Below are 27,397 nucleotides of genomic sequence, written 5' to 3' on the forward strand. Positions count from 1 at the left end.
AAAGTTCATCCATATCATCTCAATCAGACTTTGACTAGGCCACTCAAAAACCCTCCAAAAAATTTTTTTTAACCATTCAGAGGTGGACCTGCTGGTGTGTTTTGGATTATTGTCCTGCTGCAGAACCCAAGTACACAGGAGCTTAAAGTCACAAACTGATGGATGGACATTCTGCTTCAAGATTTTCTGCAGAACAGGTTTACCAGTGGGAAGGTTCACCAGTGTTTATCAGCTCTGACTGTGGTCCACTGAATTCCCAAAACCTCAGAAACCTTTTCCAGATTTCTCCAAACTTTTTCCTCGTCTGATCTTGATTTTTTTTTCAGATCGGGGGATAATATTTTGTTTTTTGAGATCTTTTATTCTACTTCATGTTGTCAGACTGGTTCTATTTAAATAATTTACTGATTTTACAGATATGGCAGTAATCAGGCCTGGGTGCAGTTAGTGAAATTGAACTCAGCACATTTAATTCATAGGGGCCAATATCTTATTTATATAGGTTCATGTTGGTTTGGATTGCTTTTTTTTTCTTAATAAATCGTAAATCAATGAATATATTTTAAAAATGCTTGTTGTGTTTACTCAGGTTATCTTTAATACTGAAGTTTGATGATTAGCTTAACACTAAAACCAAGAGAAATCTGTAAGGGGCAAATAGTTTTTCAAGGCACTGTATGTGACAGAAGTGTCTTTTGTAAACGGCAAAAATACATTGTTTAGAATGATATGGCCAAATGTGGCCACAGGATGTGGTTGCATCGTCAAAGTATGAAAAAAATCTTTAAAAAAACTGTATGTGGTTGAAAAACATTTTTTAAAGCAAACTTTGGTGAATTCTTGGTAATATGTCCATATATGTCCATATAGATATGTCAGTCTGAACATCATGTCTCCTGTGATTCTGGTGAGGATGAAACTGACACATGAAACATTGATGCTTTGCACATAAGCATCAGCTCCACAGTGCAAACTGTATGGATGAATGTTCAAATGGGACAGATATGGGTCACATTAAAAAAGATAAAACAAGCATGAAATAAACATCTGTTTCAATATGAACATCAGATTTAGGCCACTTCAACATAGCTATGCTTACACAGCAAGTGAAACTGGCCCAAATCTGATTTCCTTACCAAATCAGATGTTTATTTCGGACTGTTCACACTTTCATTTTAATCAAAAGTGAAATTTAAAATGTAATGTATTTGTTTTTGCAGTTGACACTGCAGCAAAGAAGACTGGATTAGGGTCGCTTTTACGTCCTGTGTGACTGCAGCCTAAAAGACTGAGTCTGATGTAAATATTTCACTGCAGTGTAGCTTTACTGTGGTTTACTGCCACAAAAGCTACAGAGGGAAAAAAAGAGAAATACAGAAAGTGTGTGTATGTGTGTGTATCTTTAATACTAAAGGGGGAACTGCTGCCCAGGCTCATTACCACAGCCTGTCGCTCTCGCACACACTTTTTTACACAACACACACACACACGCACCACGGCCCCTTGGAAATGAATTCCATTGTCACCCAGCATCAACTCGCATGAGAATTGGACGAGCGGCCGTGTCCATGTGACTATCTGTCTCGTGCCTTCTTCCTCCGCCACTGCAGCACCTCCATTTTGCTGCAGGGAGATTTGCTACACTGTCTGGCTGATGAATAATAAAACAGGATTGCGTTGCTTGGGAGGAAGAGAAAAAAATCACTTCATCCAAACACACACACACCTCACATCCACACCACGGGAGGGGTGCAATGCATACTGTGTTTGGTGTAATATAATACACTGTGTGTCCAAATATTTGTGGACACTCCCATCTAAAGAGTATGCATTTTACTGCACTGCTAAGTTGCACCTATTGCTGAGACACAAATGTGATCATGAACACACATGCACATGCAGGGTTTGGGCAGCAGATGGCAAGCTGCATGACCGGGATTCAAACCAGTGCCTCAGACCACTGCCCCACACAGAGACCCGGCGTTACTGTTTTTTACTTCAAGTTAATTACGCCAAGTTTGACCCCAACTTCTGTCGTAATCTGCTCTGCCCAACGCGTGGATTGTTTTTTTAGCTTAATGACTGAAAAGATTCCAACACGGACAACACAATGAGAGACTTCCAGCTCGGACCCAAACCGCCATTTTCTTTTGCCTCTGTCTATCAGTTTAACCCAGTTTAACATCAGCAAATATTCTGACGAGATATCGTGATATTCTTGAAATCAATGCAGTTTATATGCAGCACTGAACATTCAGCACTTTAGTTCTATTGTGGATTTTTGTTGTTACTTACTGTATTTTTGGTCATTTTTTTATTATATATTATATTATTTTATACAAAATCAGAGTCTAGGCACATTATTAGAAGATTTTTATTTTACAGATTTTTTTTTATTTATAGTAATTTTTATAATTTATTCTGTTGCTGTCAAATATTCTTGAAATTAATTTAAAAAGAAAAAAAAAGGTTTTGTCATATCGCCAAAAATATTATCACAAAAATACCCAGAAATATTGTGAAATTATTTTAGGGCCATATTCCCCTGCCCTTTAATTTATTACTACTTTTGGTCTAAGTATAACAATTATATTAGTTTTGAAAGTGGTGGCTATTCAGCAGCTGATATGATGTCCTAGGTGGTTGCTAAGGTGGTTCCTATACTCAATGGGTTCCCATTGTGGTTGGTTAAGTGTAACTAGGGTATTCTCAAGAAAGAGTACACAAATCTTTGATGGTCCTTTTTTAATTTTTTCAGAGAGAAAAATCATAAATTGGTCAAATTTAACCAGATTATACAGTAGCTATAATACATGTTCATTAAAGAACAGAAATCACTCTTTTATAAGTTATTTCTCCTTTTTCCCAGCTCATTCCCTTCATACTAAAGATCCAGTGCTGTTGATTTGTGGCGTTCGCTCTGCACCGCAGTAAGGAGGAGATATATTTAAGCAGGGGGTGAATCTGGTGACGGTGCTTTTAGAGATGCGCCTCTATTTCTCAGTTTGGCATGCGAACAACTGAGGACCCGTTCACCCTTATCGGACTCCCAGCGGAGGCTCCGTTCTCTCCCGGCTCCGCCATGACTCATAGGCCCATACGCTCCACGATATAAGCCCTGATGCATTACCCAGCTCCCCCGGCAGCAGCCTCCTGCATCCATACAGCCCGGCGTTACTCACACACATCCATAACCATACATATACATCATCCTCCGCACTCCTCTTTACATTCAGCCCTCTCCCAGTCTGGCTTTAGGATGTTTCACAGCGGACGCTCGCTATTTATGGTGTTATTACACTCGGTTGTTGCGCGAATTTATATGCTCATAGTGTGCTGGAGTTTATGTGCATAGTGTAGGAGTGTTACAAGAGGCTTATTAATATTTATTTTTGATTTCATGGCAGGGATTCGTTCCATGAATCAAACACAATCACATTTCACACTATGAGAACATTCTATAATATCTCAATGGTATTTCTGAAGGGCATGACCCTGAATAAAACTCCCCTTTCCTGCTGTAAACCAAATCATTTACATTTTGTATATTTCAGTTTCTAAGAAAATGTTGGAAAAACTTTGCAGAGCGCTTACGAAAACTAACCCAAGTTCAGCGAACTGAATGAGATAAGAATTAAAGTGGACATATTACGCATTAAATAATTTTTGAGCGCTTTTGTATTTCCCCTTTGCTCTTAACTGCCCTTATAAACAATCAAGTGCAACAAAAAAATAAAAAATCCATCCATCCATTTTCTATGAATCAGTTCAGTCAGCTGGTTGAGAACATTAGACAGTACAGAAAAGGATTAGCCAGCAGACTTTGTCTGAGGGAGGGATCTGTACCTACTGTCCTTGGCAAGTCAGCAGATGAGAAAGACGTTAATACTTCCAAATAATTTTGAGTTTTGTTCATGTTGTGCCATTTAGCACAAGTTAACACTATCGTGTTGCTAATGCTCAGCGTAAACATGGGGCGTGGCCAGCAACAGCTTATTTGCATAAAAGTGACAGAGCCCTTAAGTGGATCATTATAAAAGGGACTAAAATTGTCAAGAATAGTGTTGGTGAGATCTTTATGTGAGAATGATTTTGTAAAAAAAAAAAAGAATGTTTTGAATAGTCCATACACATACTCTAACTTGCATAAAAAGAGGTGTAATATGTCCTCTTTAAGGCTAAAGTTTAGTTTATACTTCCGCGTCAAGTCAGTGCTGTGCACGTGTATACTTCTGTGTTCGTGTGTCTGCATCATTTAGCAGTTAAAGCATGAACTTATATTTGATTGGAAAACCTTTGTTACATACATAGAATCTCTCACAGACCTCCCCTGTATTGATTAATACAGTATTTTTTATAATAGGTTAGCGCTGGATAAACATATCTAGAAGCCCTTTTTATTTATTAATATGTTGTATATGTTGGATTTTATTTTTTTTTTTAATATATGCTATCTATTTAAAGGCTGAAAGAGTGGAGGATGCTTATCGCAAATTTGTGAAAAGTCAATAAATACAAGTTTATAACTGTTGTAAGTACTGTGAATTGATATACAGTTATTGTAAAATGATACCAACACATCCTAAGCATGTAAATTTATAAGATTAAATTTGTCAGCAGTCTCCATTTTGCTTTTCACTGTTTCCACAAACACACACTCTTCTGACCTACTGCTGATCCGGGACACAGCCAGTCTCCATTAACCTGAAACTGTCTATAATCACTCAGAATCAGGACACGAATACACAGCTTCCACTGATCACACCAAGCATAGCAGAGCAGCAGGTGACATCACTGCCTGATTTATTTACTCCTCATGCTCTCATTTCTCGATTTGGAACGCAGTAAGTAACAAAGACAACTACGTACGACAAATACGGCCAAACGCACCAATCAGAGCCTGCCGTCTGCGGAGGAATGAAGACATGGCAGGGGTTGCCTGTGAGATGGAGGCAGCGTGAGACAGTGGGAAAGGGTGATGGTGGAGAATGGGGTGATGATAGAGGATCAGGAGGAGGAGGAGGGTGGGAACACAGGTGAGGAGTGAGGAGATGAGGAAGAGAAATGAGGTCATTATGTATATCGCTGGCAATTCAAACTCTCACACATTCCATCTAAGATCCCATCATCTGTCAAATTGGGAAAGCGACGGGGATGCGACTCAAAGAGAGAGGAGCAGGGGACGCCAGAGAGCTCATCAAAGTACCATCACGTCCACATCCAGACCTCCTGAGTGTGCACACACATACACACACCTGCCATCACCTAAAATACGTCCACCATCAGAGTAGTATTGACAGGCCTCGGTTTGCCTAAAGTGAACTCTGAGAACTATGCCCTCAAAATGCCAACACTAGAGTGTCTAAATGTTTGTAGACCTTCCTTCTAATAAATGAATTATTTTACTTTAGTTAATATGCATTGCAGACACATGTGTGAAAATGCACACACAAACCTACAGCTTGCCTAGAGGACAAAATAAACATGAACCTATTGGTACCATGCTTAATCAAACACCAGAAGTGAGCTAAAGAGGTTTAAACCCCTCATTTCAGCACTAAGCTGTCAAAACCTGAAGAGTCTTATTCCACTGTTTTTCATTTATTTTAAAATGTCTAGTTGTGGTTTCTAATATGAGAAAAAAGGTGCTCAGGTGTTTGTATTTAGCCCTGTTTTAATTCACTTAAGTAGTGGTCTTTGAAGAAAGACAGAATTTTAGCTCTTGCTCATGAGTATTCATACATGCAAACAAATAGCCTTTGATTGTAAAGATAAAGCACTGAGTGGTAGGTAAAGTTATCCTTTAAACTTCGCTTAATGTCAGTCTGTCAGCGTCGTTCCGCCACGAGACGAGCGCACCCACTTTAGGAGTATTTTCTTTTACTAGTTACTGCATACAATTATTTCACAAAGAACAAGAAAAAGTGGATTTTGGCAGAAGGAGACCTTTAAAACAAAATCCTGATTCGAAGTCTAGTAGAAAGCTGTCCCTGCTGGACAGTAGAGACAGTTACTCCAACAAAAGCAGGATACACTCTTTTTAAATCCTTTGATTTGGGAAGAAACAATGAACAAAAAGGTGTCCCAATATAATATCTCGGCAAAGACTGGAATCATGCAGCACTATCCAACACTTTAAGATGGAATGGAGTTGGGGAGTTGGGCAATTGGGGATGAGATACATTTTAATTCCCCTAAATTGAAAAAAACTATAAAAGATCCTGTATCCCAATATTTTTGCCATGATAGGGTATTTTACCAGCCTATTAGGAAACTGATGAACTGAAGAAACTATGGTGATCCATTTAACATTTAACTTGTGGATGGAATGAATTGGGGACGAGCTTTCATATTAAACGCAGTGCAAACATAATCTGCTTGTATTTCAATTAAGAAAATGTGTAAAATATGAAAATCTGTCACATACAGTTTTTTTACTGGTTTAACAGAAGCAAACGCCTATCTACTGAGATTCACTAGCAGCTTTTATATGTAAAGCTGTGCAATATTAATCATCACATTTTAAACATCACATAAAAAATTCAAACAGTAATTTCATCAAATGAAATTGATTAATCAACCAGCCCTAACTAGTACTGTGAAAAACAGTGTCAGACATATATCAGAACAGTGATGTTTTTCTACAAACAAACCTGGTTAGTCTGTACCATGTTTACATGCTGCAAGGTGACAAAAAATTGCTTATTTGTATTAAAAACATTTTAAAAGCTAGTTGTCTCCAAACTTTGGGCAGGTAGGCAGTGGATGCATAAATGCATGTGGCAGCAGGAGCGATTATTTCCTCTGGCAGGTGCTTTGAGGAGGAACGCCGTTGTTTCGGCCTCGGTAACCCATTGCGAGGGTTCCGCTGTGGAGCGACTGAAGCCTTTTGCACACAGGCTTCCCCTTCAAGAGTAAAATTCAAATCCCTCGCTGTCACTTTCTGTTTCAGAGCAACGTCTTGTAGTTGGAGCTTTGGCTTTTGGCGCTGACGAGATCCTGCAAAGTGCTTGATGTACAAAAAGACAGAGTTTAGGTAAACACCGCCTGCGTATACGAAACTATGCAAAGCATCAGATTTGTGGGGGTGTGTGCTTTGTGTGGCAGAGATTTACGGCAACACCGCCGCGGGGGCAGTTTGATGGCTATTAAAGTGGAGTTTGATGGCAGTTTGAAGGCACATTTACGACTCTGATAGGTATGTGACGATCTCCTTCATGCTTTAGGTTAGGCTCAAGGTAAAAGCTCCAGACCCCTTGTGGCCTACAAGCAAGCACTATATATGCTATCACGTTAGCAGACTGTGAGACTTTCTTGCTGTGCCATAACAAAGCGAGTGAATGACTGGTTACACAGGCTGTGTCGTGCCGTTCCGTGTTGGTGCTGACCCATTAGACCGGTTACAGTTTATGTTTCCATTTGTTGCATGGCTTGACCATCATTAGCTGCAGCCGGATGTTTCTAATCTCATTCCAGCATTTCTAACTTGAGAAACCAAATGCAAACTGGAAAATTGTGGGTTTCTATGCCTGTTACCAGTCTTATCAAACATTTCTACCAGTCTCAACAACCAATGCTAACACGGCATTAGCATGCCATCAACCGATGTTATCCAATATTGTTAATTTGCCATTAAAATGCCAGCAACCAGGCTCATCCAATATTACTCAACTGGCATTAGTCTCCCACAACCAGGCTTATCCAATATTGCTATAGCAGTGTTAGCATTCTGACGATCAGTCTCATCAAATGTCGCTAACATGGCAAAGAATGCCAGCAACCATCTTATCCAACATTGCTAAAGTGCCATTAGCCTCCCGACAACCAGGTTTATCCAATATTGCTAACGCAGTGCTAACATTCTGCCAATGAGTCTCATCAAATGTTACTAACATGGCATTACAATGCCATTGACCAGCCTCACCCAATATTGTTAACATGGCATTAGAATGCCAGCGACCAGGCTCATCCAATATTGCTAAATTGGCATCAGCCTCCCGACAACCAGGCTTATCCAATAATGCTAACGTAGTGCTAGCATTCTGCCGATCAGTCTCATCCAATATTGCTAACGTGGCATTAGAATATCATTGACCTGGCTCATCCATTATTGTTAATACAGTGCTAGCATTCCGCCAACTGGTCTAATCAAACATTGGTAACACAGCATTACACAATATTAGCATGCCAGCAACACGACATTAGCATGCCAGGAACTAGGCTACGACGTTAACATGGTGATAGCATGCCGGCAACCAGGCTCACTATGGCAATAACTAGCTTGGCTAGCCAATGGCAGATTCCTCAGTCTTTAAGCTCTAAGTTCGATCACCTAACAGTGCTGGGACTAGTTTTCTCAGGGCGGTTACCTGACCGTGCTTTGGGCCATAGAACCATTGTAACCCTGTGTGTTTAGAAAAGCCACCAGAACGTTTACCCTCCACGCTCAGAACCGCTCAGCCCTGCAGTGGGAAACAGGCCAGTGAGTGTGTAAGTCAGCTCTGCTCTGTAATTTCTGATGTTCTCTTACATGACTAAACTGATGCATGACATCTCGTCACATCGGAGCCACTCCAGCCTTGAGTTGCAGCTCCGAATGAAGCAAATGAGAGGGAGCAAAAGCACGGCAATCAGCAAATACTACATTTCTGAGAGCAATCCAAGCACTTAATGCCGGCTGGACCAGGCGTGATGGGGTACACGCTGAGATGATTGCAGCTGTAAACGAAGGACAGAGAGGTAGAGTCAAGAACAGGGAGGTAGAGCGAAGGACAATGAGGTAGAGCGAAGGACAGAGGTAGAGTCAAGTACAAAGACGTAGAGCGAAGGACAAAGGTAGAGTCAAGTACAGAGAGGAAGAGCTACGTACAAGGAGGTAGAGCAAGATAGAGTGAAGTAGAGGGAGGTAGCGAGAAAGCTAGAGGTAAAGTGAGTTAATGTTGCATACTAATTTTTAAGTTTAACATCGACATCAGGATGTCCAACAGCTTTTTCACACACTATATTTTTTGTCCATATCATAATCTTGTGTTAGTTTGTTTGTAATAAAGATTGTAATTCTCATCATTCACACATCTTCACCTTAGTTTCTCTCAGCCTGGATGCTCTGTTTATCTTCTGCAGCTTCCAGAAGCTTCCCCTGACTGTCAGCAAACCACTACAGCAGTGCAAACACGGTAAACGCTAATGCTGATGAGTCTGACAGACGCTGAAGAGTCTCACGCTCATGCTGTTTGCTTGCCTTTTTAGATGCGTGCTGTGTTTTTATTTGTAGTGTGCATGTATGATTATGAACGGAGATTTGTGAATCGGGCTGGTGCCGTTCGTTTAATCTGCAGGAGCTCCTCAGCCTTGTCTTCTCTCCTGCCCTGTGAAGTCAGAATGTTTGATTGCACCCGTTGAAGCAGCTATCTCCTGGCAGACATTTCCTTTGTTCTCCATACGGTGAGAGCCCTGGCGGCATTTCAGAAGCAATAAGCAGCCAAGTAAGTACGAAGGTGCTTCTTTGGTTGGACTGGATATCACTCCTGAGTTATCTATATTAAATAATTTAGAGACATTTTAGTCGCAAAAGCGTTTAGTAGTTTTATTTGGGTATGAAGAGAGATTTTTTGACTAACTAATATTATTATTGTAAGATATTGCGTTGTGTAAAATGTATTAACAGCCATTTTGCATATGGACTATTTTTTAAGGTACTGCATTATAAAAATATGACAAATACTACAGTAGCAATGCTGAGTATGAGTTGTGATGCTAATACCTCTATAGCAATGCTAGAACTAGGCTAACATCGTCATAACGATGCTAATACCTTGGTAGCAATGCTGAGCGAGCCTGCAGCTGGCAAATTAGTAATGCTAACATTGAAGTTCCAGTTTTAATGGCACAGTAGCAATGGTAATGGAGTAGTAGCGATATTAACAACATGGTAGTGATGCTAAAAAAGTTGGGCCTTGGGTAGTGGTAATGCTGGGAGAGGCCAGGGGCCAATTGCTACCACTGTAGTAGTGATGCTGGACAGGTCCAGGGGCCCACTGCTAACACTGTAGTAGTGATGCTGGACAGGTCCAGGGGCCCACTGCTAACAGTGTAGTAGTGATGCTGGACAGGTCCAGGGGCCCACTGCTAATACTGTATTAGTTATGCTGGACCAGTTTAGGGGCCAACTGCTATCACTGTAGTGAAAATACTGGACAAGGCCAGAGGCCCACTGCTAACACTGTAGTAGTGATGCTGGACAAGTCCAGGGGCCAACTGCTAACACTGTAGTAGTGATGCTGGACAAGGCCAGAGGCCCACTGCTAACACTGTAGTAGAGATGCTGGACAAGTCAAGGGGCCTAACCTGAACACTGTAGAAGTGATTCTGGGCAAGTCCAGGGGTCCACTGCTAACACTGTAGTAGTGATGCTGGACAAGGCCAGAGGCCCAATACTAACACTGTAGTATTGATGCTGGACAAGGCCAGAGGCCCACTGCTAACACTGTAGTAGATATGCTGGACAAGTCAAGGGGCCTAACCTGAACACTGTAGAAGTGATTCTGGGCAAGTCCAGGGGTCCACTGCTAACACTGTAGTAGTGATGCTGGACAAGGCCAGAGGCCCACTACTAACACTGTAGTATTGATGCTGGACAAGGCCAGAGGCCCACTGCTAACACTGTATTGGTGATGCTGGACAAGTCCAGGGGCCCACTGCTAACACTGTAGTGGTGAGGCTGGACAAGTCCAGAGGGCCCACTGCTAACACTGTAGTGGTGATGCTGGAGAAGTCCAGAGGGCCCACTACTAACACTGTAGTAGAGATGCTGGACAAGTGAAGGGGCCTAATGCTAACACTGCAGAAGTGATTCTGGGCAGGGCAGAGGCCCACTACTAACACTGTAGTAGTGATGCTGGACAGGTCCAGGGGCCCACTGCTAACACTGTAGTAGTGATGCTGGACAGGTCCAGGGGCCCACTGCTAACACTGTAGTAGTGATGATGGGATAGACCAGGGGCCCACTGCTAACACTGTATTAGTTATGCTGGACCAGTTTAGGGGCCAACTGCTATCACTGTAGTGAAAACACTGGACAAGTCCAGGGGTCCACTTCTAACATTGTAGTAGTGATGCTGGACAAGTCCAGGGGCCCACTGCTAACACTGTAGTAGTGATGCTAGTAGAGGCCACAGGGCCAATGCTAACTCTATAGTAGTGATTCAAATATTATAAGATAAAATTCACAGGGCCAATGCTAACTGTAGTAGTAATGCTGCACAAGGCTGAGGGGCCCACTGCTAACACTGTAGTAGTGATGCTGGAAAAGGCCAGGGGCCCACTGCTAACACTATAGTAGTGATGCTGGAGAAGGCCAGGGGCCCACTGCTAACACTATAGAAGTGATGCAGATATTATAAGATAAATCTCATTCAAATGAAGATGAATCTGAATGAGAAATTCTCTAGTCAGAGAAAAAAATCAGAACCAAGTGGAGCAAACAGACAGCATTAACATTAACATCACTAACAGTCACTAATATCATCACCCAGTATCTTCAGCTCCAGCTAATCTTATCTTCTGGTAGCTTCTTCAGGTATCAGGTGTGATCTCTCAGTGAAGCAGAACCGATCAGACGGGGGTGGTGGTGCTGTCTCAACCTTTGAGTGGCTTCAAGAGCGCCAGCTAGAGACAATTTCATGCTCCCCGTCAGCTGGGTGGACGTGAGCTGGGATTAAACAGAGGAAGTGCTGACCACAGGGTCTGCTGACCACGCCTGACCGTTCACCCATGACCACAGTCAGAGGAGCCAAGGTCTTTCTGCAGGACCTCAGGGTAGCTGTGGGTCTCACTGCACCAACTTCACTTTATAACATGGTTCTTCTGATTTATCTCTGAGACTTGAACTTAAGCTTTAATTGGGGTGGAAATTTTGAACTAAGCCTGAACATAAAGTAAAAGCTCTGTTCTGAGCTGACCCACAGAGTCACACATTTTTTGAATGTGAACCTGACAGCAGCCTGAGAAAGTTCTGGCCTAACCCGGACCACCACTGCAGACTGAACAAAACTTCTTATTTTTAACAATAGCCTCTAAACATACCTTGGATTAATGGAGAATATCAGCTCACTTACTAGTGCATCTCAAAAAATTAGAATATCATTGAAAAGATTTATTGTTGATGATTATGGCTTAAAGGCAATGAAACCCAAAAATCAGTGTCTCAGAAAATTAGAATATTATACAAGACCAATTGGTAGATTTGGCAGTGTGCCAAGTCCTGCTGGAAAATGAAATCCGCAGTTCCATAAAAGTTGTCAGCAGATGGATGAGTACTGTAAGAGTTTCCGGGAAAACACTACTCTCAAGGTTGTTCAGAGCACCTATAAGAGTGGGCCGATGTTAGGGGGAGAAAAAAAAAAAAAGAGAATTCAAGTATACAAACAATTCTTAATTCTCAATTACGATTACGATTTTTGGTTCTTACAAAACTAATTGTGCAAGCTATTGTTTTCTTAACATTTAATTTATTGTTAGATTTTTATGAATAGAAAGCAGACCCCTTCAACCTAACAGCAGCTTCTATATTAAACATGGTGTATACATTTTTTGTTAAACATAAAGAACAGGGTAAAATATTTAAATCACTGCCACATAAGAATTCTTTAGAGGTTTCTGACAGAAGAACAAGCCTATCTAATGAGATTCCTTCTGCGGCTTCTTTATGTGAACCTATACAATAAGCATTCTCATTTTGAACATTGCACTAAAAGTAATTTGATTCCTCAAATTAATTTGATAAACTTCCCAGCCCTAGCACATATGTGGTGCTGTCCATGGTTGCATTTCTAAATGCACATTTACAAGAAGATATTTCTAATAAATTGGCTAGTAAGCATGTATATACAGCTCTGGAATAAAAATGAGATCACTTAAAAATGATCTTTTTTCTTTTATTATTTTACCAAATAAAAAAAAAAAACCTCTGGAATATAATCAAGAGTAAGATGGATGATCACAAGCCATCAAACCACCAAGCATAAAGTAACCCAAAAGCAGTGTGTAAGACTGGTGGAGGAGAACATGCCAAGTTGCACGAAAACTGTGATTAAAAAACAGGGTTATTCCACCAAATAATGTTTTCTGAACTGTTTCCGTTGCATTATTTGAGATCTGAAAGCTCTGCATCTTTTTTGTTATTTCAGCCATTCCTTTTATTTTGCAAATACATTCTCTAAATTAAATTGTATTTGAAATTTGGGAGAAATATTGTTCATAGAATAAAACAACAATGTTCATTTTACTTAAACATATACCGATAAATAGCAAAATCAGAGAACATGATTCAGAAACTTAAGTGGTCTCAAGCTGTATATATAAAATAATGTCCTCTTACAACATAAATATAGTGTAAATACAGTGCAAATACAGTGTGAACACAGCGTGAATACAGCAGATTACATGAAGTGCTGAACGATGAGGGAGGTTGAACTGAATGCGGAACCGACCGCCAAGGGTGAGGAATCAAACCGCTGGGTATGAGCAAGCATGCGCTGCTAATGCAAATGCAGCCACTTCAGAGACGCTTTTCACTTACCAAGAGGGGTGACTTAGATGTGTGTGCATATATTTGTGCGAGTGCGTGTGTGCACGAGCGTGTGTGTGCTCGGCTGCCAGATTCAGCAGCAAGCGTGTGAAATATTACCATACATTCTCCCACAGCTCTAACCTTGGGCGTGTGTTTGTGACCTTGCTAGTCGGGCCACCGAGGGGAATAAAGGACCGGGCAAATGGCCTTTACTGGTCCAGCTCTCCCAGTGGAGCTTACACACACACGTACGTACTGGGGAGCACACGGGCGTGCACGTACCTTCAGCAGCTCCCCCGTTTCTCTCTCTTCACACTGTTTGCAGACTTGGAAATTGCTTTAATAATTTACACAGTTAATTTCCTGGCCTGGCGCGGAGCACCGCAGTTCAAACATGGATGTGTTAGAGTGTGTGAGTGTGTTTGTGTGGTCCCTGGTGCGGAGTGTTGAGCGAGGTACATGAATAGAGAGGTGTGTGTGTGTGTGATTTTAGCTGGAGTTCTCACAGACTCTGCAGTATTGACTGCTCTGTAAGGAATGAGACTCCTGTGTAAACTTTTGCGGAGCGTTCGATACCTGCAGCTCCGTTTACGTTCAGGTAAAAGCTGCTCAGTCTTTCTGCTGCTACAGGTAAAGATCACACAACTGGTGTGAATATCATCAAAGGCTGATTTACCTTATGATATAAGGCTGAAAAGAGTTTAAAAAAGGAGAAAAAGACATTGCAATATCATTTTAATCTGCAATATATACTGCAATATTAGTCAATGAGTGCAGTCCAGGCAATAAAACGATGATAAACAATATAAAACAACTATAAACTATCATATTTACTATACTTCCTTTTATTTTACTCTTTTACTTAACTTTTTTATGATTATACTTGACCAGGACAGAAGCACAATACCCCCTCCAGCATCAAATGGCACTTTAGGGGCCGTAAAAACAATCCTAGAAAAGAAATTTAAATAAATCTACACTGCAATAGCATTTTAATAAAAGAAAAAAAAAACTGAAATGGCAATAGCATTTTAATATGCAATATATATTGCAATACTAAAAATATAGGATTTAGATTGTTTAGAAAGACATGTCAGCTGGTGTTGGTCCACTGTCTTATATCAAGTCTAAAGTAATTGCAGTGTTTTCCCACAAAATCTTACAGCACTTCATGCTTCCCTCTGCTGCTGACAACCTTTATGAAGATGCAGATTTCATTTTCCAGCAGGACTTGGCACACTGCCAAAAGTACCAATTGATCATATATAATGTTAAATATTAAATATTATTATATTCCGAACATTAGCTTAAAGATATAATAAATATCATTCATTTAAATATCCTTAGTACCGACCAACAACACATTCTGGCTGCAAAAACACAGTTACAACTGAGATGAATGATTTTACACAGATCTCTTTGTTCTACATCAAAATCTGACACTATTACAGGACACAGGAGGAGCCAACCAGACATCAGAAGACCTGCATTGTCCAGAAACAACCAAACAATCCCACAGAATTAACATTCAAACATGAACATCATCTGCCCTGCAAATCAACACGTTCACCCGCAAAAATCTCAATTCAGTCCACGAGGAACGGGTAATAATTTGGGAAGAAAGGAGGGTGGGGGAGTGGAGGGGCTGCGGTTCAGCTCAGCAAATCATACAAAGTGACCTTGGAAGAAAGTCGGCCTATTTGAGGGAAAAGAGAGACGATATTAATAATAATAGAGAAATTAATAAGACGGTGCAGCAGCCCGAGGGTTCGGCGAGTGGGAGGGGGTGGTTGGGGTGCAGAGTCTTGAGGAGGGAGAGAGAGAGGGGGGCGAGATTGAAAGTGTGTGAGGGGGTGTGGAGGGGGGTACTGGGGGGAGTGTAAGTGCACGATTTCCTCGGCGGCGGTGCGGCAGCCTGCGCTGTCACACGTCAAAGCGGGAGCGAATCAAAGCAAAGCTCTTTTGATGAATATAAAGCAGAGAGTCCTGCTGAGAAGCACTCTCGCTCTAATCACGCAGCCGCTGCCGGTCAGCCCCCCCCCACCACCACACCGTCCACCCCGCCCGAGCGAAAGCCGAGGGGGAACGGAGAAAAGGGGGACGCCAAGCACAGACAATCACAACAAAGGCTTGCTTTAGAACAGCAATAAACATTCAGCTCCTCCAGAGGGTTCAGACTGCAGGGAGAGAGCCGAGTGTGTGTGTGTGTGTTGGGGGGGCACCAAGAACAGATTTTTACCCCTAAATAGACAACATGCACCCTCTAGCTAATACACTCGACAACAAAACACAGACAGTCTGGCTTGAAATAATAGCAGCTGCTACACACACACACACGCACACACAGCATACGCAGTGAAACAAAAGAGGGGTTTAAACAGTGTATGAAATCAAGATTGTATCAGCAACTATAATGAGAAACTGGTATCATGTCCCATGACTTTTGCCATTCATGTCCTATAGAAGCTAAGCATCAATGCGCTGAGCTGTAGGGTGTGTGTGTGTGTGTGTAGTCTCCTGCATTCCAGTTGCTTGTCTGTTTGCACAGACTCATCTAGCCAGACACCGCCTTTCACAATCATTACCACACACTGCACTGTCTACTGTGGGTGATAATATTAGCTTTCTAGGATGTATTTATGCTACACAAGTGACACTGTAAAGGGAGGAATGTTAAATACACAACTTAAATACACAAAAACTGCCCAACTTCAGAAAAAGAAGGGCTCATCCATCTGGGCACCCACCATCAGTCCGCACTCCTACTCCCATTATTCACAATGCCTTGCCATGAGCATGCTGGCCAGTATTAAACCTCCTCACTCACCAAAAAGTACCACACAGCATATACAGGCATATGTTCCCCAAGCCGTTCCCCGAGGTAACACTTCATGATCATTTTACATACTGCTGCCTTATCCCTTTTTATATACCATATTTTTTGGACTATAAGGTGCACTATCAATAAACGACTATTTTCTGGTCTATTTCATACATAAGGCACACTGAATTATAAGGCGCATTAAGCAACACTAGTAAGGAACAGGGGTGTTGCCATGTTTTTCTAATTTAGAAGGTCTCACCACTGGATAAGTAAAAAAAAAAACAACTGTAAATAATTTAAAAAAAAAAAAACATTCTTTAAAACATGTCTTTTAAAGTCAAACGAGCGCTGGATGATATATATATATATATATACACACACACATATACAGAGAACATTTAGCAACGCTTAAAAAAAAAAAAAAAACTGTACTTTCCCACCTAGACGAATACTAACATTGTCGAAATGTTATAAGTAACATTCATTAAAACACTGACACGATTGATGTTGCAGCAACTTACCAAACATCTAACAACATTAAATAAAAATGCTTTAAGAACATCCAGAAAACTCGACAGATTGGACGTCTAGGAAACGTTCTACACTGAAAACTGTTAGCTGGGCTGTTCCTTAAGCAAGTAAGGGCTTTATTTTTGCTGCATGTTCCTTTTTTTCTTTTTTTTTCATTTATGGGGGAACACGAGATCCATTCGGCTCCCCCTCGCACCATTAGCTCACCATTTAATTTACCCCTGCTCTTTCAAAGACGGGGTCAAAGGCACAACAGCCCTTCACTGGTGAGTGAGCGTGAGCATGTGTGTATCTCTTTGTGAGGGTGTATATATGTGTATATGTGTGTGTTTTCCTGCAAGTGTGTCCAGGTGCTTTGGTAGGGCCCTCTTGAACGTCCCCTTTCACCAGTGTGCTAAAGAATAGGTTGCCCGAGTGTCGCGGTGCGCTCTCGTGCCGAGTTGAAAGCACTTCACTGGTATCTTGACCCCATGTTTCAGCGCTGACCTCCAACACGGACCCCCAGCAACGAGCGCGCAAGTATCCATAGCTCTCTCCATATCCCCCCTCAAGCACTACAGGATCACGTGACCTGTCCCTGAGGCTCCCGGGATGCCGCCCTGCCTCGCCTCGGACGTTCCCACCCAGGCCCCTTTCAGGACCTGTGTGCAGGTCCTGAAAGTGACACATGCATGGGTGTTGCCAGCCTGTCACCTCCTGCCCGCTGAAGTATGAGGCAATTTCCTGTGGGCGACGTTTTGCCTGAGAGAGGAGCGCGAGAGTGAGGGAAAGTGTGTGTGCAGATTGGAGGGTTGTGTGTCCGTTCCCGGCCTCCGCGGCTCGCTTTGATACTGTCAGGGAAGAGTAATGGCTTTCTGCAGCCAGAGCCACTGCAGAACTAATGTTGTGTGACTTTGGCTCTCCTTTCCGATGCGTTTCCGCTACAGTGAGGGACTCGAAGAAGGGAGGGGATGGAAGACAAGAGATGGCGAGTTGAGCGGCGAGAGGAGCGGCGAGACCGAGGACAAGGGAAAGGTACTGAGCATTTCTACAGCCCCTGAGGCTGCTGGGAAATACCCAGCACAGAGAGTGGGCAGAAAGAGCAAGCAGCATGACACAGCTAACCATTTGCAATAGCTGTTGCTGCTGCCACTGGCCCACAGCAGTCTGCAGGGATTCACGGCCAAAAGGTAACCACGAAACGAAAAGAAAAGTACTACAGGTGCATCCTAAAAAATTAGAATATAATTGAAAAGTTACTTCATTCCAGTATTCAGTTTAAAATAAGAAAATCATATATTATATAGATGTATTACACACAGAGTGATCTATTTTACACGTTTATTTCTTTTATTGTTGATGATTATGGCTTACAGCCAACTGAAACCCTGAAAGTCAGTGTGAAAATTTTTATATTCTATAAGACCAATCGCTACTTTTGACAGTGTGGGAAGTGTGCCAATTCCTGCTGGAAAATGAAATCCGCATCTCTAAAAAAGTTGTCAGGAGAGAGCGATACTGGTTTAAACAACATTATAGTTAAAATTTTAGATTAGACCAGTAAGTTAGATATTACAAGGTGATTTTTATGGAAGGGAATACCTTTATTTCATGTTCTGTTCATAACCTTTCTCTCAGTTTCTGCAGCTTTTAACATGGCCACTGATTGAAGGGTCATAAACCTCTGGGAAAAAACCCACGTCTCATCACTGCATCACACAATCAGACCCTCATCTCTGAAACTATGTTAATAATTACTCCCGGACTCGCCGCGTCCGACCACGAGAAATCCAATAACTACGTAGAAAAGTCATCTCATTATCTTTCTACAATCTTCACATTAAAGCCAAACAAAGAGAACTTCGGAGCTCCTTCCCCCGCTGGTCGCCCGCGCTCTCCACTCCAACCACTTGCCTTTCCCAGCGCAGACGCAGCAGCCGTCCAGCCCCATCCAGAACTTACAAGGTAATTACACAAAATTAGGCCCTGATTAAAATTGCACAATATTACAATTCATTAGAGTTAATTGAGTCCCAGTGTTGGCAGGCCGGCTGCCAGATGTGAGGAGATGTGCAGAGATAGTTGGCCCCGCGTGGGCAGTGGAGAGGACAGTGCTGTGATTGTGTCTCCTGAGTTCTGCAGAATTAGCTCCACTAGAACAAGGAGCACATCTGCTGTTCTCACAACTCCACTCCACAGCCTCACATTCCTACTGCTCCCCCTCTCCAACACACCAATCATCCCATCATCTTAATCAGCAGCATAACTCTCTGATTAATCTGCCACAGCGAGTTTTAACTCAGGGAAACATTAGATATGTCTTTCCATGGTTCAGTAGTTCAATTATGTGTAGAGTTTTTAAGCCTGTCACAATGATCACTATATCAACTTGTTGGCCAATATACGGACTAGGGCTGTGTATTATCAAGAACCTGCCGATGCGATGCATACCAAAATATAGGGATATCAATTTTAATATATCACAATATATTGCATTACTATAAACAAAGCTGAGAAGAGTATTGACATACATTACTCAGGTAGAAGTAGAGATACTTCTAGCTAAACATACACTGGAACAACTCAAAAGTTGTAGTTAAAAAGCCAGTTTTAACAACAGCCTACTAAATAAAAAAGTTGGGATTAAACCAGGTTTAGGCTAATAATGACAGCTTTTCTATACTCTTAAAATAGGAGGCAGTCGATGGCCACATGGTCTTGCTTTTGATGTCCACTCTGGCTTCAATTTCACTCCACAGCAGAGGTGCAAAAATTGCAGCTTCTATTTAGGCCATCTTTGACTTAAAAGCATCACAGTGAGAGTGAAGTGGATGCATTTTCTATAGAGTCTATAGAGTCTCAAGTAGTAGGAATCACCACTGGAGACAAGATACCACAACTTAGAAATTGTGAATTCTTTTATCTGCAGTAGAATAAACTCTCTTAAATGAAACAGAGTCACATCATAGATCTTTAAGCCTAGCACACCTGCATTGCCAAGATTGCAATTAACATCAGACTGTTGACATCTATTTAGTGTAATTTCAGTCAGTGGAGCACCTGTTTTCTCTGTTGCCAAGATAGCAATACAACATGAAATGTATCTAAACACACCTAATTTCCAGAACACCACGTTAATCAGCATAGATATGTTCTCAAGCACTGTTATTTATATGAAGCAGATGCAAGGCATGAAAATAGACTGTTGGCGGGGCATAAGATAGCAATAAGCACCGTGACACGCCTTGCTTAGGGTGTGAGATAGGGCCCAAAGTCATTCACAGTTGTTTGATGTGAAATGTGATGGTCTTATTGGTGGTGAAAAGAACACCAAAGTATCCAAAGTGTTTGGTGCTACTGTAAGCTCACTAACAGAACATTTCTTACATTAAGTAATATGTGATAAATGTACTGCCTAATGCCTGAAACATTGTTTTATACTAGTTATACTGAATACATTTTGGCCTAAAATGTGTTTTGAGGCCCATCTACAGTGAAGAGGTAAATGTAAAACCATTGTAAAATACAATAGTAACATTTGCAAATAATTTAAATATTAAAAGCTCAGAAGACACTTTTGAGATACTTTGAACAGTACATAAAACACTCAGGTTATTTCACTACACAGGAATACATGAAAACAGTGTCTATTCTCATTGGTGAAGGTTTATAGACATAAAGGTGACAAGCTAAAGCAGTCAACAGACAAACCAATCACTCCACCCCACACACCCCTGACCACTGGTATCAGAAATTGGTTCACAATTCAATTTAAAAAATACTTTCACAATTTTCCGAATGCTCCAAACTTACAAAGCTAGCACCCCAGTATCTAAAAATCTATTGTGAAAGCATCTTAAAAGAGTAAGTCAAATATTTTTTGCCAAATTCACAGTTAAATAAACATTTAATGTGATTATAAACACTCTGATCTTGGCTTTCTGGCTGATAAACCTTGAATTTACATATAATCGTAATAAAGAGTGTAGTGTGCGCGCACACACAAACATGTAGAAAGGCACACTTATGCACACAATAAGACGGTTTAGAGTACTCACATCTCTGTGCAGGGCAATATCATTTGCACTTCTATCAGTGGCCTCATGTCTCAGCTGAGCTATAGTCTCCTCTGAGCCCTGTAACTAAACACAAACAAACACACACAGCATGTCATTTAGTAGAATAGACATATGCACAAACACAAATGCAAATTGTCCATCCATTCAAAAAATAAAAAATAATGTTGTCAGATAGTCTGATAGTCCTTTAATATTTATGCTTCAGCATGAAGTGCAGGATCCAATACCAAAAGGCCTGGTCTACCAGTGTTTCAATCAAAGATTGATTCCTGTGAATGACCTCTTCAATCAAGCACTGACACGTCAATCCCACACCGCATCATTCAGCGTAAGAGGGAATGTGATGGGAAAAACCCGGAGCTGATTGAATGGCCCAGACTACGCCTTTTACCCCCGTACTCATTTCAGCTCTGATTTCCAAAACCCTCAAAGGAAAAAGCAAGAAGATGCTCAGCAGACGGAATTAGACACTAAGTGTTGGGTAAAACAGGTCGGGTCACTGAGTTCACCGTGGGGTCGCTGTGCTTTAGAAGGCTTTGGGATCAGTTAAGACTATGGGTGGGTGATATGGCCCTAAAATAATATCACAGGGTAAAGACAGGTGCATTTAAAAAAAATTTAATATCATTAAAAAAGTTACCTCATTCCAGTAATTCAGTTAAAAATATGAAACTCATATATTACATAGATGTATTAAACACAGAGTGATCTATTTTAACCATTTATTAGAATATTACATTAGACCAACTGGTACTTTTTGCAGTGTGGGCAGTGTGCCAAGTACTGCTAGAAAATGAAATCTGCATCTCCATAAAAGCTGTCAGCAGAGGGAAGCATGAAGTGCTGTAAGATTTTCCAGGAAAACACTGCACTGACTTGATAATAAAACACAGTGGATCAACACCAGCAGATGACAGACATGTCTCTTCAAACCATCACTGATCATCAGTAAATTTTGCATTTCATTTGTAAATCAAGGGAGCAGAGTCTGGAGGAAGAGTGGAGAGACACACAGTCCAAACTGCTCAAGGTCTAGTGTGAAGTTTCCACCAATCAGTGATGGTTTGGAGAGACATGTCATCTGCTGGTGTATGCACCCGATTTATGTATGCATATTTTATAAGAAATAGTGTCAAAAAAATTTAATGAGACCAAGAATACAAACAGGAAAGTAGGCGTGGCCAAACAATGGGCCATTTGTACAGCTAGCTGCAAATTGGATTTGGGCCACTTTGACGTTGTTAAAGCATTTCCAAAAACAGGGCATTTTAATTATGTAAAATAGACATTTTGGAAAAAAACACTGTCCAGGATGGAGACCTTTGGAACTCAACTTAACTACATTCAGGGTATTTTTTTTTATATATTTGGCTAAACCACTGCTTTAGTCAGAATGAATTAAAGCTTTTTGGTGCACTACCTTCTCTGTGAGCTCCTTCACTTTGGCCTCGAGCTGCAGGAGATGCTGGAACTGGCTGAGCTTGTCCTGGTCCTTCTGGGACATGTCTTGATGGAGCTCTGTGATGATGTCCTGCAGCTCCTGGATCTGAGCCTCCCGCTCCTCCACCTGCCAAAGAACCAGCACACATCAACACACATTTCCAGCAGAATGTTAACATAAGAACCCGGGAGACAATCTTCAAGGCCACGCGTGTTCCACTCAGAGAGATCACTAAACTCTGAGAACTGAAAATGTCCTGAGTTGTGTTACATTGTGTACTGTATTTTGTGTGTACTATAAGTCGCACCGGATTATAAGGTGCATTAAGAGACACTAGTAAGAGTTTTCCTAAAGGGCCTAAGTAAACAAACTTAATTCTTGAAAAAATCTTTTCAAGTCAAACAAGCACTGAACGTTAATCTACACAGATTTCTCTCCTGAAAACAGTTCTTTCAAGTATTTACAGTAAGCCTAGATTTCCAATATTAAGTTTAAGGGTGAGTTTTCAGTCAAGTTTCTTTAGCACTAAGGCTGGGTGCAGCAGCATTAGCATTAGCCGCTAGCTGCAGCGCTAGCGGGATTTAAATGCCACTCGATAGCACTAGACTGAGGAATCCTGAGAATTCCGGTTACCCAGGGCGCTATCAGCAACGATTCGTCCCATACGCAATGTCAATTTTCTTTAAAATAAAAGGATTTTAAGTGCATCTTATAGTCTGAAAAATATGGTAGATTAAGTCTGGTTAGTTTTGGTTTCACACTGCAGTTTACTGATTAAGCAAACTAAAGAGCTTTACTACATCCTGTCATTACAGACACTGACTGCATCTACTTCTCACTCACTGGTTTCAAGAATGTTGTCAGAATAAGCGCAACAAATTCCAATCTAATTTATTTTATTTCTGTTTAGAAATAAAGGTTAATCTACAGCTACGGTAGATACAGGAATCAACAGTGTAATCTGCTGTACCCATACTTCTGCATGAGCACTGTGCATGTGACAGGGAGTCCGATTTTGGCACAACACCCTTTCTTTTTCTTCCTGTATTGTTTAATGGGTGATTAATTTCCAGAATTGGTCCTAAATCTGAACCAGCTGAAAAGTGTTTCAGGACTAACCTGAAAAGCTTAAAGTCCAGAATTTGGTCCAATCAAAAGAGGAGTTCTTTGTCTAGATCAACTGATCCATGATTCAGGGTCATGTGCAGTGTAAAAGCACTTTTTTAGATGATTTTGGACAAATTCTGGACCAATTAATAATTATGAGAAGTTAAGGAAGGCTATCATCACCCTTTAAAGCCAACAATAGAACAAGACAAATAACTTGTGTTGGGCCAAAATCTTTAACTGGCATGCAGGTGAGCCACACTGCAAAATGTGTACAAAAGATTATGATGGTGATTACTGCATCTACTGTAACTGTAGATTAACCTCATTAATAAACAGAAATAAAATAAATTTAAATGGAATCAGTTCCCTTGAATCCATTTTTAGCACTTTAAGGGATGCAGAATTATGTACAACACCTTGCTAAACTGACAACACAACAACAAAGTCCACAGTTCACCCTTCTATAAACCAATCAGTATCAAATACTGGAGATAATAAAGCCCACATAATGATGATGATGATGATGATAACAGGACAAAGCAAAATTCTTAAGTGCGCTCCCTAAACTGAACTGGACCAAACATGTAAACTTAGTTTCAGACTTAAGCCCAGACTTCTCTCACACAATTAATACAAAGCAACTTACATAATAAGGAAATCACCTGAAAGGAAGTAGAAAACCAGGTAATGTAATGGATTGTAGACACTAAGAAATGTTTTAAGTCTAATTACTAAGGCTAATTCTTCTAGTTAAGCCATCATGGTCTTTTGACATGGAACACTGTGGTCATGTTCAGAGTATGCCATTAGCTTCTGAAGCTGACATCTTCAACAATTGAAACCGACCACAACTGAAGTGCAGTCATTTCACGCTGATTGGCACTGAACTTCCTGGAAATGAAGGTAAGCATGGGTTTCTATAGGTGAATTCTGCAGAGTTCATAAGGACAGTTTTAGATTGTTTAACATTTAAAGTGCTTTTGCTTCTACCTTGTTTGGTCCAGACCTTGAGACCTTTAAGTCTGCAGTGGGAAGTTAAGGTTATCATCGCATATAAAACAAAATAATAAGAAAAAGAAAAGAATCAGTGTTGTGCCAAAATCGGACTCCCCACGTGCACATGAGTCACACAGCAGCATAGATGTAACATTTTATGTAGATGTAGAACTTGATTTTATTTATTAATATACATATATTCCTGCATTTCAGAACTCCAACACACTCCAGATGGGAAATTTTGGAACAGAGACAATTCAGGTCTAGGAAAAAATTACAGTACCAGTTAAACCTGGTACCAGTAGAGGCCTACACTGTAAATTACAGGGTTTTAACCAATAAATGATATGACTTTTCCATGCCTTCAAGGCAAATTTTCACAACCATATGATTTTTAAAACATCAGTGCAGACATGGACAATAAAACCAAACATCAACTAAAACTATAATCAAAATTGATTATAGTAGGTCTAAAAATGAATCAGATAAAATGTTGACACGCAATATTTAATAATAAAATGTGTGTCAGATCCTGAGATCTCCATTGAGTAGGTTTAAAATTGCCAAATTAACTCCGACATATATTTGTTAGCTCAAAATAGCTCCATCGATAAACTGAAACACAAAGATTTGTAAACCAAACTTCCATGACTTTTCCAAAACTTTTTGGGTATTTTTATTTTTACAAAACTTATTCAGGCCTGGATAATGCTTTTTCCATGATTCCAGTTTTTGTACAGGAGACTTTTCCAGGTTCCAGGTTCATTAACAAAAAGTCATCCAGACTATGAAGAAATGCATAAGGAATCATGTAGTAGTAATTATCTGTGGAGCTGTTAACTTGCGGTTTCTGAGGCTCGTAACTCTGATGAACTTTTCCTGTGTAACAGAGGGAACTTTCCTGGGGCGGTCCTGATGAGAGCCAGTTCCATCATAGCGTTTTTGATGGTCTTTGCGAATGCACTTGAGGATATTTTATAAGGTCTTGAAATGTTTCAGATTGACTGACCTTCATTTCTTAAAATATTTTTTTTTCTTTACTTAGTAGTTTCTGGTATAATATGGATTAGAACACTACTCAAATAAAGCTATTCACTGTAAATAAACTTTACCTCTTCACAACTTTACAACTGATGCTTTCAAACACATTAAGAAGCAAGAAATAGTGTTGTGATTAATCTGATCACATTGTTTTTATGCCAATAATAATTTTACATTGCACAAAACATTGCATTGAGTTCTTTAGCTTCCATATTAAATGGCAAAAGTCATGAGACATAATAGTAGTTCCAGTCCAATTAAATGTGGCATAAAACATTGTCATATTGCCCACTTCTATTTGAACAGCACTGTCTATATTCTCCATGACTGTTACAGAGCATTCACCCTCTGTCTATAACCATTTGGCAGACAATAGGAAATGGCAGCACATCCGAGAGAGAGATGTGACACACTCCTGACACAAGTCACCTATCAATTGTGTGGACATGCTTGTCAGGGAGAGTCTGCTGCAGTGGTGCTTGTAAGTGAACCGGAGGCGTTGTGTGAATCCATTTTCTATAGCTAAATTGGCCTTCGCAATTGTAGGTCACGCTATAAGAGGGAGGCAGGTCAATCACACAGAAGCGGCTGTGACGTGAAACAACAGGCTCGGGTAAGAAGCGTGGCAGATCACACTACATGCTACTTGATCCACGACGCTGAAGAACACAATTGGCAGCTCGGCACAAAAGAATCAGCCTATTAAAACTGAACGACGAAATGAGGTGCCACATTAAGCCGTGCCGTTTCCTGAAAGCGGAATAGGCTGGCGAGTTCAGCGTGAGGTATAGCCAGTATAGGAAGCGTGTAGAAAAAAGAGCAGACGCTTGTGTGAAAAGTATTCTGATGAATGCACGCGATACACGTTTTAATTAAAGCGTATTATCTGCCCTTCTAGAAGGAGAAAAGCGATACAGTAGGCTTATAAAATCAATTACTTCTAAAAGCCCAACTCAACTTCCATTTTAATTAAAGTTTTGATGCCGATAATAGACCATTACATCGCAGTAATGAACCGAGGATCTCCTGTGTCAAATGTCAGCCGTTTTAATCAAGATCTAATTGATATGGATTACTTTATCATATCTTCAATAGATGCTAAGCCGCTGCGTCGGCAGCAAAAAATATCAAACATTTGTATTAAAATACAAGAGAAAATGAAACCTATCCACTCGTTATAAATGTATGATTATTAGAAATGTGGAACAGTAAGTATTTTGGAATTTAGTATAATTTAGTGAATATCAATCAAGCACAACTAGTCTGGCTATAGCTTGTTATTGATCTGTCAATCTACCAAAAGCTGCTAATATCGGACTAGAATCATTTGTTTTTTACTCTCAGCTTGGACAAAAAGAGTACATTACTAATATCAAAAAGTAAAGAGTAACAAAATATACAGATACCACACTATACACTACTAATCAACAAAAACAGGTAACACTTTAGAATAAGGGTACATTAATTAAGCGTCTCCACAAATTATTAAATTTACACTATTTTAGACATTACTAATTTTTTTCCAGTTTTTTAAAATAATGTCACATTCATCTTTATTATATATAAACATTTTAAATCATTAAGTTGTAGTCATGTGTCCTGTGGGCAGCATCTTGTGACTACTAGAGAACTACAGGACTAGCGGATGACCAACCTAACCGTGCAGAAAACATCTTAGGAGATTGTAGCTGGAATCACTAAAATCAGAGTTAGGAACTGTGCAACCCATTATTAAACTCTAAGGAAACATCACATTCGAGGAAGGAATGCAGCATTGGAACTCAGGAATACGTTTAATAGTGAAAGTAAGAGCTTTTCTACAGACA

The 27,397-nt window shown here is 40.5% G+C and overlaps 1 protein-coding gene across 8 annotated transcripts in view; it reads right to left on the reverse strand.

The window, feature by feature from the left end:
- The window catches only part of LOC103032915 (plectin), a 283,581-nt gene that overhangs the window by 169,841 nt on the left and 86,343 nt on the right, over nt 1-27,397 (reverse strand). For all 8 annotated transcript variants that reach the window (XM_049465597.1, XM_049465593.1, XM_049465595.1 and 5 more), the window contains 2 exons: nt 22,404-22,550; nt 20,963-21,046 (listed from right to left, as the gene is read on the reverse strand). In XM_049465597.1, the coding sequence (XP_049321554.1) occupies nt 20,963-21,046; nt 22,404-22,550 (231 nt within the window). The remainder of the gene's footprint in view (nt 1-20,962; nt 21,047-22,403; nt 22,551-27,397) is intronic.

The sequence above is a fragment of the Astyanax mexicanus genome, chromosome 16 (assembly GCF_023375975.1).
Source record: "Astyanax mexicanus isolate ESR-SI-001 chromosome 16, AstMex3_surface, whole genome shotgun sequence".
NCBI classification, from domain to species: domain Eukaryota; kingdom Metazoa; phylum Chordata; class Actinopteri; order Characiformes; family Acestrorhamphidae; genus Astyanax; species Astyanax mexicanus.